This window comes from Lissotriton helveticus, chromosome 9 (assembly GCF_964261635.1).
Source record: "Lissotriton helveticus chromosome 9, aLisHel1.1, whole genome shotgun sequence".
Taxonomy (NCBI): Eukaryota; Metazoa; Chordata; class Amphibia; order Caudata; family Salamandridae; genus Lissotriton; species Lissotriton helveticus.
In genome coordinates, this window is record NC_136070.1 from 1,209,181,460 (window position 1) to 1,209,196,351 (window position 14,892).

At 43.1% G+C, this 14,892-nt stretch overlaps 2 protein-coding genes across 3 annotated transcripts in view; one reads left to right on the plus strand and one right to left on the minus strand.

The window, feature by feature from the left end:
- Window positions 1–14,892, plus strand: part of LOC144782352 (protein SSUH2 homolog) — a 274,648-nt gene that overhangs the window by 236,906 nt on the left and 22,850 nt on the right. The gene's annotated exons all lie outside the window — the stretch shown is intronic.
- The window catches only part of LOC144782353 (protein SSUH2 homolog), a 124,979-nt gene that overhangs the window by 43,805 nt on the left and 66,282 nt on the right, over window positions 1–14,892 (minus strand). Inside the window, exons 7-8 of the mRNA XM_078661671.1 lie at window positions 2,494–2,618; window positions 2,055–2,117 (exon numbers count right to left, since the gene is read on the minus strand). Coding sequence (XP_078517797.1) covers window positions 2,055–2,117; window positions 2,494–2,618 — 188 coding nt within the window. The remainder of the gene's footprint in view (window positions 1–2,054; window positions 2,118–2,493; window positions 2,619–14,892) is intronic.

The window sequence follows — 14,892 nt, forward strand, 5'->3', positions numbered from 1 at the left end:
TTTTAGTAGCAGATCCTGATCCATTGCTTAGATGTCTGCCTACAAGTCCAGTATGTTATGTTAGGTTAAGGTGTCTTATATAGCGCAAACAGCTGCCCCAGCAAAAGGGTGCCCCGGCGCTGAAAAAAACAGACTGACACAACACAAGTCAACACCAGCTAGTTAGTGGGGAAGAGAAAAGTCTTGATAGCCTGGTAATATCAGGAGGCAGGCTTCACCTTTATCCAGTATGTGAAGAATGCCATCCTTTACTTACAGCGTGGGTGTAGCATGCCGAGTCCTTCTCAGAAGCCTGATTGAGAAATGACTAGTAGGGAATTCTTCTTTATAAAACAGTTCAATTGTAGAGGCAAGGAAGGTTAGTGATAGGTCTAAATCTGTCCATATTTTGGTCTGAGTTTTTTTTTTTTAGGATCAGCAAGATCTGACCAATCTCTAATGGCCCAATTTGGTTGACAATCTTATTATGAGATGCGGCCAACTTTACAGGAGCGAACGCCACTTTAAAGCAGTGAGCCGATTTAGATAGTGAACTTTATTGACATCAGCTGCAAGATGTTTGTGTAGAACTAGGGGGACATTCAAAATATCATATTGGGAGTGTGAGATTAAAGATTTAGGGCATTATTTACAGTTTGGTAGGTAGTGTGCCAACCCACCAGAGTGGAAGAATTCAGGCTCCATCAGCCTGGAGGTGAACCATTAGCAATTGTGAGATATGTTTGCTACCTTGCCAAGGATCATTTCACCAAAGGTGCTCCTGCAGCACAGACGTTGCTTTCGGTGACAAAGCACTGCTGGCTGGACAAAGCAGAGGGGTTGTTTCTGCAAAATCAAAATCCCAGACATTCCTGATAACTACAGAAGGAAGGTGAGAGCACACTGCCTCACATCCCAGCACTCAATTTGCCCCAGTGCATCCTAGTAAATGCTGCGTATGATAACACTTATTTCAGTAGTAGTTTTACATTTTTTACCCTTGTTTGTGCAGCCTGTTCTGTGTATCTCTAGAAAGTGTTTCTGGATTCATTTGTTCATCAGTAGAGAGCAACAAGTAATTTTGGGGGTGCAGGAAAATGCTGCCCAAAGTCTTCCATGGACTCTGAACCACTCACTGGGCGCAGGTGCATCAGCACAAGCTCATCAGCTCAGTAGCTCAAGGAGGCTTTTCAAACAGAAGGAGGGTGGGAACACTCTCCGCACATCCTCACAACTATCCTGAAACACATGCCTAGAGATGCACAGTTGGCTGCACCAAAAAGGGTGAAAAAGTAAAGACTGTCACTGAAAAGAGTTAGCATGCACTGCATTTACCATGATGTACTGGGACGAATTGAGTGCTGTGATGTGAGGCTCCCTTGAGTTAACGGTCTCTGTCTGATGCACCTGCACCCGGAGAGTGGTACAGAGACCCGAGAAGACTTTGAGCAGCATTTCTAGCACCCCCAAAATGATGTGTTGCTCTGTAGTGAAGAAGGACAACTATCCTGAAACACATGTCTAGCGATACACAGCACTGGCTGCACCAACAAAGGTGAAAACCTAAAGACTGTCACTGAAATAAGTGTTATTATGCACTGCATTTACCATGGTGTATAGGGGAGAACTGAGTGCTGGGATGTGTGGCAGAATGCTCCCACCCTCCTTCTGTAGGATCCTGAGAACTACCATGGATAAATGCAATCACAAACATGAGAAAAGGGCATTAGAAACCCAGCTGAAAAAGGAAAGTCCTTTTGATACTATAACCTGTCACTGGTGAATTACTTGAGCTATATGTTTATGATAGCAGAGTCAGGATCCATCATTGGAGACCAAGCAGTTCTCTTGTTTCTAAATGAGAAAGGGAAAATGTTGGCTTGTCGGAAATATTTAGGGAGACAAACTAATCAAGATGGATCCCCATGCATCCACTGATCTCTTAATGTCTCCTTTAGTTTAACATTTTCTGAAAGGCTTTACAAGACCATGTTATGACTTAGCCTCACAGGAAAACATTGTTGACCATGCAATTCCTCCCAGTATGAGCTGATATAGCAACAAGATGCACTCACCCTGCCGGCTCCATTACATTTTTTGCAGATGTTTTGTCCCAAACCTAAACATGATTCACAGGGCTGCAATCAAGGAAAAATAGAAGAAAATAAACGTAATAGTATTTACACGTCATTTATACTGCGTATTTGTTTCTGGATATATGTCCACACATAAAGCAAAAACTAAGATTCAGAAGTGAAGTGCTTGGGTCAAATGTCTAAAATTAATATAATGTCCTATTGATGTAGGTGCTCATCTATTTGTCACATCAAGAACATTTTGAAGAAAAACCAAGCCATCAACCCTCAAATGAGAACTGGATTTCAACATCTTTATAAACTATAAAAAGGTAATCTTTCGTCAAACTGCCAGATGGAATATTGATCAAACAGGGTGCTATTCCTGCATCATGGATTGTGCAACAAAAGTTAAAAAAAACACATTGTGCCAGCATACCTTAACAGAGGATGAGCGAGGCACCTTGATAGTTTGGTTAGCATCTTTGAACATGGCAGGGACTGTCACTGGAATGTCCCACGGAAGAGGGACTCGACCACTACCATAAGCATCGATAACTTCACCTGAGATGAAAAATGCCACTTTAAGTAAATAAAGTTTGAAAAATTGATCATAACGTATCAGATCACAAAGTCATTAGAAAGATACAATAAATAATCAAGCCACACAGCAGTCAGCCAAGTGTTCATAAAAGAAGCCATGAAGCTAAAAAATGAACCAAACTGATGCACAGCACAAATGTGCAACATACCCCTCTTTTTAATGGTGCCTATATGTGCACATATTTGGGTTTATTGATTGTATAAGCAATGCACAGTGTAGTAGGTTCTTACTGACTCTCACTCAGAAAATTCAATAATGTACAGCAAAGTTGACCTTTGGCTGCTGGTCAATAGATCTATTCACAATGCTTAACTGTCCTGATAAGGAGACAGATACTCCCAACATGCACCCTGTAAACAGATTTTCCTACATGTGCTGAAGCTGTATAGAACCCTGGTCTATGCCAGTTTGTAAGATACTGTTAGTATATAATTACGTGGAAAGTTTTTCAAAAGCTGGAGAGGTAATTATCCCGTATACAAATGGAGGGAAATAATTTTAGAATGACTGCTTCCAGGAGGTTATTTTCCTTGCACAACCATTAAAATCACAGATATAACTGGTGTTGTCAATTATAAAATACCAGCCACAGAACTGTTGCCATTTTTTCCTTATGGTGCATGCTATATGTGCTTGGGATACAGCCAGTGCTGACTTCTGAATGACATTTTAGAAATATTCACTAAGTTGTATTTGTGATGTTGCCTTTTGTAAGAAAATGGGTTAGTAGCTTGGAAGGACGTGAGTCCTTCAAAAATACTGAGGCCAAAATGTTCCCTTTACTGAGAACTTAGGGCCTCTTTTTAACACTTTCCCTCAGGGTGGTGAGGCAGAGCAGTCCAAAGCTTACTAATGGGAGAAGCTGTTGGCCAGACATGCAGCTTTCTGGAATGAAGCAAAGAACAATTAGTCAGCTATTTATCTTATCAAAAGAAAAAATACTTCGTTTAATTGCAGACACTATGAATTACTGTGCACCAATTCACAGTAATATACAGGATGGCAGATGGAAATGCCTATGGGGAAACGGTCTTAAGGGTCTCAAAACCAACAGAGGGCGCATACTAAAGACAGTCCCATGGGTAGGTGACTCCCTAAATGTACCCTGTAGCCTCTATGCTGAAGGTACCACTTACAGCCTGCTCACCAGCATGCCCGGAATCCTATAACTGCAATATTTCCCCTCCCTATATGATGGACACAACACTCTGGGAGCAGTTGATGAAAATCAGGACAACTGGCCTTGTCAGGATATCATCGCAACAGTTAAAGTAGAAACGTAAAATCAAAACCCAATGCAGACACTGTTGTGTTGCTCGTTCTGCTGTGCAGGTGCATGGAATGCCTCTGGGCATGACATACAGGTGCGTGGATTGTCTGGAGGATGACGCGATGGGGTTCATTCCCTATTACACTATTTGTTTTGAATTTTGGGGAGGGGTGTGTGGTTCTAGGTTACTTATTGTTGCGGTAAGAGGGGGGATGTGTTGGGTTGCTGGTTCTGTGTGGGTGCATGGAATGCCTCTGGGCATGAGATGCAGGTGTCCTGTGCAAGAAGCTTATTAAAGGATTCAACCTCACTTGAGTCACGTGTGCTATGTTTCCGGCACACTTCAAGTTGGTGACGATATGGCGAGGGACATATTTTTTAGGTCCATATGGAATCCTAGGAAGGTATGGAATTGCAGCTGAGTTTTAGTAGGAAAGGAGCTGGAATACAGCTGTTCTGGTGAGAAGAGAATCCGTAAATGGCAAGGAGAACTCTGGAAGTGCCTTGACGTGTGAGCATTGAGGGAAAAAAGTATCACTATTGTGGCATTTCATGTGAGGCGTGAGTACATGAACAGGTCGCATGTGTCGAGCGGCAAGCAGTGATCTCTACACGCATCTTCAATATTGCTGAGAATGCCTGCACGTCAGCTCCTACCTCCGAGTGAAGCTGTCATCCCGTTCAGGTAACCTCTAAGTCTCTGACGTCACAACGTGACCCTGCATAGCAGCCATATTTGTTTTTTAGGTTTCGCCCTGGCCGTAGCACTGCAAAGCAGTGCTCCGCCCAGGGCGAAATCTAATGTTATCTCAGTAGTGGGGACTTGAAACCGCCCCTTCTTCCATTGGCTAGCTCCATAAATGGAGGCTAGCCATTGGAAGACATGGTTGTCCATCACTCTTTCCCGGTCAGAACGCAAATCGTGGGCGTTTCTGACTCTTTTTTTAAGTCCCGCCCCTGGTTGCCGTGTGTCCCGGGCCGCGCTGTGATTGGCTGCCGGCCCAGGACACCCCCGTGACGTCATTCCCCGGGCCGTGCTGTGATTGGCTGCCGGCCCGGGACACCCCTGTGACGTCCTTTCCCGGGCGCGCTGTGATTGGCAAAAACATTGTCTTTTCCGCTGAAGAACATTGTTTTTTCCGCTGAAGAATTATCCTGCTAAAACGAACGTATTTTGCCAGAATTGCGTGAATTGTAAAGTGATCAATTTCACGTAGTCTTGTCAGTTGTAATTCTGCACACTCCACTACTGGAAATGGTTACAAGTTCCGAGATGGCTGTGATGCAGAGCTCTAAAGTGACCCGAGATGTGACCACCTAGTGAGCCAAGGAGATTCCCAGCTCTAGGGTTCTTGAAGTTTTTCACAAAATAATCAGGCAAACCCCAAAACGGTGCTGCGTGTTTTTTATAAGCCTGTTGCACTTTGCGGTGGTTTGCTTGTGCTGCCCCTGTCAGACGGCTTGAACTCCCTATTCTGCTGGAAGATGTAAGATCCCTGGCTTTGTCAGATGGTGTAAATGCACCGAGTCCACGGGTAGCGCATTTGCCAAGGCTCGGATTCAGAACTCCAGTTCTGTGGAAGGGAGGAAGCGCGCTGTGTTTTAGGGAAAGTTTCTAACACCTGGGTTTGCAGGATGGTTTAACTGTGCTGTCTTGGTGTAATGCCATACACAAGTGATGGTTCTATGGGCTGTGCTCGTCGGCCTCAGGACAGAAATGTGTGGATTAGTGAGAATGTATCACCTGCACTGCCCATTACAATGTATTTATATGTTGGGAAGTTTTATGAAGTGCTGCGCGTCTCTTTTCTGTAATTTCGGAGCACTTTATGTAAAGAAATGGAAGTTCACAGACGGGAATATTAGATTCCAGATGAATGCATAATTAACTGCTTTCTGCAATGAATGGGTTCCTCATTCCTTTTCTTCTATGTCTCATTAAAGTGGATTATATTTGTCTTCCTTGTAACTGTGACTTTAATTTCTCTCTGTGCGCATAAACCAACTACATCAAATCGATGAACACAATGAGAATGAAATCCATTAACGATTCTTAAACAGCTTAGAGAACTCTCTGTTTTTGGCTGACACTGGCACATTTACTGAGCCCAGGCTCAGAAATTCAGAAGAAAGTTGCACTTTGTCCTTGAAAAAGTTTTGTTACTCTTAACAACTTCCCCGTTTTTGGATCGTGACATTATTTTGTCATTCCCCTTGGGCACTATGAACCAATAAGCACTGGCAATGGCAAATGTCTGGCTTTCAAGTGCTGCACTCTGCATTCTCACAGGACACCACTCATTCCGCATTCACATTGTCAGAGTACTTGGTACTGGAGGGAGAACCAAGAAAGATAGTCTACCTGCTCTGGGCCAATGAAAAATGGGCACACCTAAGAGTGCAAGTGAGAGGGCATGTTCAGGACAAGTGCCAGCAAGCGGCCTATCAGTATGTAAAGTGTCTTCAACAAGCTCCGTTTGTTCACTGGTAACCTGTGGAGGAAGTCCAAATGCGATTTAGCAGAAGTTGTCTGAGATAAATTAAGTAGCAGAAGTAGCAGCTGCATTTTGTGCAATCTGAAGATGACAGATAAAATATATTGGTAAGCCATGCAAGACTGCATTCCTATAATCCATACATGACATGGCTGCCTGGATCACCAACTGTTCCACCTTTACCTGAGAGGCAAGGAGGAATTTTACTTTAGCTCTTCAAAAAGAAATACCGTGTACCAGCAATCTTGTTGGCTTGCGAGCAGAAGGTAAGATCAGCGTTGAGAGTAAGACCAAAAGTTTAGGTCATAGCAGCAGGGGCTGGGAGAAGGCAAAGAGGCTGTAATTACCAAACATAGGTAGAGTTCTAAGGATGATTTCCTACAACAAACTCCTCCATATTTCCAGTTTTGAAGAGCAAAAGTTTATTGGTCCTCAGCTATGAGACTAAAGTAAGACTTTCCTGAGGTTTAAGGGGAAAGTCAGCGTTACTATCACGTTGTTGTGTCAGGAATCGAAAATCTACAGCATAGAAAAAAAAAAGCCAAAAGAATGAATTAAAGCAACTAAAATGTTAACTAAAAACAAGCAATTGCAATGCAATCAGTCTCGCCTTTGGGACCTTATATGTATTTAGCTATGCAGCACATTAGCGTAGGTGCTGAAACATCTACTGTTCTTTAACATGGAGGGAAAATAAGCACCAAACTGCGTGACATGCCAGGTATGGGAACACATGAAGAGAAATATTGCCTTTCAGCGGGAAACCAACACATAAATAAAAATTTTGTCATTTACAATGCCAATAGCTCTAACTTTTTCAAAGGCGAAACCATTGCATTGTAAATGCTTGTTTACTTCTTTGTGTACACTTTTCTTTAGCATCGCATTCACAGACCAAAGCTTTTCGGTCATCGAACTTCAAGGCTTGGTGAGGACAGCTATATAATACCAAACAGGAAACAGTTAAAGGCTCATATATTTTATTTGTCTTCTCACTTATATGACTTGGTTTTGGCTACACGGTGGGGGAGTATTTTGAAAAACTCATACTCCAGGAACTGTACAAGGATGTGTGCAGGGAATTAATTTCAAACAAGTATTGCATTGCAACATTTCTCCATAATTCCTCAACATGTGTGCTGGGCATCGGGAGTGGAACCACTAATCAAGTGGATAGAGTGGAAGGATTATTTTACTAATTACAGTTGTGCAATTGATGAGGAAAATGGAATGTCTATGGTACAAAAACAGAGTTCGCATGCCAAGGGCAGCAGTTAGGGGAGACATTAAGGTTTTTTTCTGCTGCTTTGAAAGTTTTGGGCAATTACTTTGCATCGAAAGTGTGCATAGGCATTATTCGTTATATATCTTTTCAACGTAAACAGAACAAAAATGGGTCCATAGATGAGTTTGCAGCAGAATTGAAAAATTTGGCTACTGACTGCAAATTTGGCAATTTACATGATGACTTGATAAGAGACCAGTTGGTCATACATGCCAGCAATGCATCCATCCAGGAAAGACTATGGATAAATGGGGATTCACCGCTGGAAAAAGTGTTGTGATCGTCCGTAAAGCAGAGATGTTGGGAAGGTGCGCATCAGAGTTAAAACAGTCAGAATCTGAGAAAGCCATGGATAGTATTTACAAAGTACAGGGTGCTAGAAGTAAGGCACCTATCAAAGAGCAGAAGCTGAGAGCACTGGACAAAAGCATAGGGAATGACAGAAGATGCTACCACTGTGGCAATAGGGATCATATGGCTTACAGCAAGCTGTCCAGCGGTGAAGCAAAAGTGCAGTAACTGTGGGATCATTGGGCGCTTTGCGAAAGTGTGCAGAAAGAAAAAGTTAACAATCAAATGTGTGAACGAGAAATCCAATAACAATAGTAGTGAGGAAGAAAACAAATACTTGGAATTGGAGAAAATCAAGAGTGTACAGGGCATATTTGTACTCAATATGTGACTTGTTAATAGGAGGAGTTTCTATTAAAATATATGCGGACTCGGGGTCCCCGTTCACAACTGTGAATGAGAAGGTTTGGGAGAGTGATTTTTGTGGTAAGACTGGACCACAGTTGTCTCCATCTGACATTAATCCAGAGAGTTTCACGGAGGAAAAGATTGATCTTACGAGGTTTAAGCAGTTCATTTTCTCATTCAAGGACAGGCACATTAGGGCCTGTCCTTGCCTGTCCTAAACTGTATGTGGCCAAACAAGGACAATCTGTCCAGGGATGGGTTGCGCAAGGCAACCTACACATTATTTTTTGTCCCAACAGTGCGGAAAAAGTATTGGTGATGGACAAAAGGAGCAGAATGAGTAAAGCTATGGCAGACCAATTCCCTAAAGATTCAGTAAAAACCTAGGGTTATTAAAAGGGTTTGAGCATGAGATCATTCTCAGTCGCAATGATACCCCAAAAATATACAAAGCAAGGATGATACCTATCATGATACAAGAGGAGGCGTCTAAGGAACTGGACAAATTGGTTCGCATGGATGTGTTTGAACGGATAGAAAGTTCAGACTGTTTTCGCCAGAGGTTATGGCACGCAAGAGCAATGGAAAAAAGTGTTTTTGTTTGTGGATTTGTGCCACATAAACAGCAGTATCGTCATTGATTAGTTTTCCCTTCCCAAAATTATGGAGATGGTCTCATTTTTAGGTCTCGCCTGTCAATGCGCATGCGCATTGAGCAGAGCGAGACTAAAGGGGCTTAAACAGAACTTACCTAGACTGGCGATTTGATGCAGTGCATGTGTACTTTTAACTCAATGCGCAAGCGCAATTAGTTAAAATGCGCGTGCACAGCATCAAATCGTCAGCTTGGTGCCGCCAGCAGCTCTTCCTGCTCCATCCCCTGCTGCATCAAAGGCTTTGCGCTCTGCCTCAGCCCAGCCATTCTCCTCCCCTAATTACCCCCTGCTGCATCAAAGGCTTTTTCACGGCCGGCCGGCCGTGCTTTCAGTTTCACGGCCGGTCGGCCGTGTCTTCTTTTTTTTTTCATTAATTGAATGCGCAATCACAGCTGCAAAGGTCTGCGCCCTGCCCTCCGTCACTGGTAATCTCCCCATCTCTTGCCCACAACGAATGGATAACCAAAATGTATAAAACCGCCTCATGCGAGACCTATTGCATTTCCAATGCTTGTTATAGAAGGCAACGTATGTTTCCACTATAGACTTGTCAGTGGCCTACCATCAGATTCGAATCAAGGAAACTAACAGCTTTCATCACCCTGTTTGGACATTACCTGTGTAAGTATACACCTTTCAGCCTAATGTCTGCTGCTGCCGTCTTCCAACGACTAAAGCATAAACTATTTGGGAAGAATTGTTCTTTCAGGACACTATCCTGGTGCTTGGTGTGGATCGTAAAATAAATGATGAGAGGTTGAGAAGAGTTTTGAGTGTACTACAGGATGTGGGATTGACAGTCGAGATTAATAAGAGTAAGTTTATCCAATAGGAGTGTAATTTATGTGGGTCATGTAATCAGTGAAGAGGGAGGCAGGCCCAAACCCTCATTAGTGAATGATATATTGAAGCTTTCCGCTCCAACCAGCAAGGAAAAGGTAATATAATTTCCCAGCAACAGCGAAATATCGTGAAAAATGTATTGCCAATTTCGCAGAGAAAGTGTTTAATATTCACCAACTACTTAAGAAAAATGTGAAGTTTGAATGGAGTTCACTATGTGATGAATAGTTCAGGAGGATCAAAGGGGATTTGAAGAAGGTGCTGGCTTTGGGTAGCTTTTACCCTGGGTTGGAGTGTTGGATTACCACTGATGCGAGTACTGATGCGAGTTGGATTACCATTGATGCCTGGGAGCCATACGATTACAAAGGGATGGCAAAGGGCAGGAAAGGATCATCTTGTTTGCTTCTAGATCCCTGTCACCAGCAGAGGAAAAGTATTTCATTATAGAAAGAGAAGCTCTGGCTTGCGCGCATGGGCTTTAGAACATTTTCAGGAATTCGTCTGGGGCAAACCTGTCACCATCTATTGTGATCACAAAACATTGGTAAAACTATTGACTTTTGAAGGAAGTGTGTCTGCCTCTGCAAGAATTGCTAGGTTATCCCTGCGTATGAAGGACTTTGTGTATAATATGGTGTATAGCAAAGGCAGAGAAAATATAATTGTGGACTGTTTATCAAGGATGCCTGCTGGTTTGGATGCATGTGTGGATGACCCGTGGAATGATTACAAACTAGCTTTAGTACATGACTCTGGGATTCCGGCTATTAAAAAGGGGAAGTAGGAGGTGGAACAGAGAAAGGACAGTGTTTTGCAAGGAGTTTTGAAATGTTTACAGAATGGATGGACAAGAAAGGAACTTGTTATGTTATTATGAACTTCTAGAGCGCATTATCACCCAGGGGTATCTAAGCGCTATCCACGGACACACACCACCGGTGAGAAACACAAAACCGCCGCTCAGAGGGGCCCCCAAGCCTCTAAGAAAAGCACAGTCTTCAAATTCTTCCTAAAAGGAAGGAGATTGGTTACCTTCCGGAGTTTCACTGGAAGGCGGTTCCAGGCTTGAGGGATGGTACTAGAAAAGGCTCTGCCGCCCATAGACGCAAGGTTGAACCGGGGACAGACCAAATTGCATGCCTCAGCCGACCGAAGGGCCCTCCTTGGCACATAGTTAATCAGTCGGTCCTTGATATAACTAGGAGCTGAGCCATAGGTGGCCTTATGTGCTATACAAAGGCTTTTAAACTTAATTCTCTGGGTAATTGGGAGCCAGTGTAAATCCTGAAGTAAGGGCGTGGCCTGAGTGCACCTGGGCTTTTTGTAGTTTAATCTGGCAGCGTCATTCATTACAACCTGAAGCCTAGCCAGAAGATTTTTGGGTAGACCATAATATAGAGAGTTGCCGTAGTCAAGACGTGCCAGAATCAGGGCAGACACCGCCAGTCTAAGAGTAGAGAAAGACAGCAGTGAGTATATTTTCCTGAGCTGGCGCATCAGGCTAACACATGTACCCACCACAGCCAACACCTGCTGTGTCATAGATAGCAGGGCATCAATTCTGATACCCAAACTTTTTACTGCCACTGCAGATTCCGGAAAAGGCCCCAGCTCTGCCGGCCAGAACAAATCACTCCATGGATTTGAAGCTGTGGTGACTGCTAGGACTTCGGTTTTATCCGGGTTTATTTTTAGTGAATAGTAACTGAGGAACTAAGGCCAGGATTGTCTGTAAATAAGGATTTGGTTTTTGAAGGGGTGAATGCATTGTTCCTCCCAGTGGTTTACGTGATATGATTTTGAAGTTGTGCCATGAAGGACATTTTGGGATATTCCGGACAAAAGCTGTGGTCAAGGAAATATAAGAGATTTGTAAGATCATGCACGGTATGTTCCTCTGCAGATACGTTTTTGCATACATTGAGTCCACCCATGAGTGAATGTTTAATTCCAAAACAACAATGGGAATTTGTGGCTATAGACTTGTTGGATCTTGTGTGGGAATTAAAGGAATATGTTATTGTGCTTATGGACCTTTTCGCTAAATGTCCAGTGGTGGAAATTGCAAATTAGGCAGATACCACCTCGGTTTTGAAGTTCTTAGATGATTTGTTTGTATCTGAGGGTATTCCAGTGGTACTGTTGAGTGACAATAGAGTGCAGTTTACATCTAATGTGGCTAAAAGTTACTTTGAGAGGATTGGAGTGAAGCACAGGACAACATTGCTCTATAAGCCTAGTGTGAATGGCACTGTAGAGCGATTTAGCAGTGTAGTTAAGAGAGTCATTTCAGGACTTTAAACTACAAAAAGTATTGGCATGTGGAAGTGAAAAAGGCCATTTGGGTGTATAGGGTCACTGTCCATGATTCCACTGCAGAACCCCCATTTGTCATAATGAGAGGTAGAAGACCAAGGAGCAAATATAATCCAGCATGGATATGGGAATGTGAGGTGGAACAGTGGTCCCTAAATTCCGTCACAGGGAAATTGGATGAAACGCATTTGAGAAATAAATAATATTATGACAGGGTTCATGGTGTTAAACCTGTGTAGGTGAAAGTGGGTGACTGGGTGCAGGTGAAGAAAAGGAGATAGAGGATTCCTTGGCTCAGATGAAGTGGTAGAGGTTTTGAGGAGTGAAGTTCGGCGGAAAAATGGTAAGGTATGGAATCTTGAGAGGGTAGCTTTAAGAGCGTTTGAGAATGATTTTGCAAAGAGAGAGTGGATGAGGAGGAGGAAGGAAATAACAATACTGAGTAGTTGGAGGATATTTTTTAAAACAGCGGAGTTCAAGACGAAATGAGAATGACAAGGTTGACCGGGAATGTGGAGAGCAAAACAAGTATGGATGGTGTCCTTGGAGAAGCGAGCACCCCAGAAAGGATTAACAAAAGCAGTGGGGGCCAATTGGACCAGGACATGAAAATGTTCGTCCCGGATGATCCCTCTGGAAATTCATTTGCAGGGGAAGGATGTAAGAGGAGAAAAAGTTCATCAGGCTGGTTAAAGACTAAGTTGTGGGGTAGATGAACAAATAATTTGCGTTGTTGTATCACTAATGTGGTGGTATGGAAAATCGGTGTTATTCTTGTTTTTTGTAATTATTTTTAGGGGTTTTCCCTCTCACTTCTTCTTTTCTTGTTACACTATTTGTTTTGAAATTTTGGGGAGCGGAGGGGTGTGTTGTTCTAGGTTACTTATTGTTGCGGTAAGAGGGGGGGTGTTGTGTTGCTCGTTCTGTGCAGGTGCATGGAATACCTTTGGCCATGACATTGCATGACACTGAGGCACCAGGGATCTGGTGCCTCAGTGTAGTTGGTTAGATCATTGGATGCAAGGGAGCCTAGCAGAACTGTTTCCTGTGTAGAAACTTATTAAAGAATTCAACCTCACTGGAGTCACATGTGCTATGTTTCCGGCACACTCCAGACACTATTAAATGCAAGATGGACCCACAGTTTTATAATATTCAATCACTTGTGTAATGATTCCCTGTTATCATCATTAGCAATAAAGTATTGAAAGTTTAGTATTGTGGCATGCATGAGTCTTTTTCTGATACTTTTTGACTTGCATGACTTTTAGGACCAACAAATAAGGAGACTCCATAACCTTGGAACCAAAGTTCCAGCTCTGAGCGTGCTTTAAAGATTAAGAAATATCTCCCAAGGTCAGTCTTCCATTCAGTTTTTGTAATTCCTGCTCCTAGAATGGCCACTGAACTCCTGAAAGCACCCCCAAGCATGTCGGTCCTTACGTGGTGATGCCTCTGCTCTCCTCCTTTGGGCACCACAGGCCAGTATGACAATTTGAAAGCCTGCTGTAGGGGCTCATGGGGCGTTTTTGGCTCTGAGGCATTTTGAGATATGGCAATGCAGGGCAGTGCAAATTTCCTTCTTTGTTCAGCAAGGTGTGCTTTCAGAGGCCTTTTAATTTTTTTAAGTGAACAAAAAAGCAATATGGGGGAATGCTTAAATTAATGCGCAAATGAATATCAGCCACTGGTAATTACTTGCCACCAGTTAATGCCCACTAGCCACCTCAGACTATACCCAGCCATATGCAAATTGGTATTGATCCTGCCTTGAGAGTACTGATCTCTAGGAGCAATCCAGGCCAAGCTCCCTAGCCAGGTACTCTCTGAACCGGATTACAAACAACCAAAAGCCAGTTTTACCCTAGTTGGAAATCTTCAGACAGGTGCAGCTTGGCATACTGAGCTAGGGACCGATTTCTGGGCATACCTGTCACATTAAGGTAAACCAAAAAGTTATAGGTCGAACGCTTGAATTCATCTCAGCCACTGGTAATTACTCAGGGCCACTTCCCAGTCCATCATTTTCTTTGCACATTATGCCGCCTCAGATTAGACTCAACCATGTACAACTCAGTCTTGAACCTGGCATTCTAAAGACCTCAAGGCATAGTACCCTTCCTACCTGCACACTCCAAGCTCCACGGCCTCCTTGCCACATGCAGCTCATCTGTATATCAAGTAGGATTCAGGGAGTCCCCTTGTTGTGTGTTGCCCAGCTACAGGACAAGTCCATATACGTTTTTGGGAAATCCTCTGCTCTCAGATCCCCCAGCAGGTCAACTGCTCTGCAGTCCGCTTCAGAGTGTGGGGAGGTCAGAGGAACTGGCCTTCAAGTAAGAGTCCAATTCAGTACAAGTAGAGCGTGTCCCATCACTCCACACAAAATCCATTCATCAGGGGCCCAACCTTTTATGAGATTATGTAGAATCCTTCTCTTCCATTCACTATTTAATAACTTGAACATCAAATTTAAACGTATTCAATGTTTCTGCTTGACGTTTATTATACATATTGCACTGCAATGTATGCCCTTCCAACACAGATGAGAAAATATAAAATATATAAAATCAGGACAGGCGCACGAATTACCTTGTTATGTTATGTTAAACATTTTTATACCGCGCTCGGTCACCAAAACGGTTTCATGGCGCTCATAACAAATGC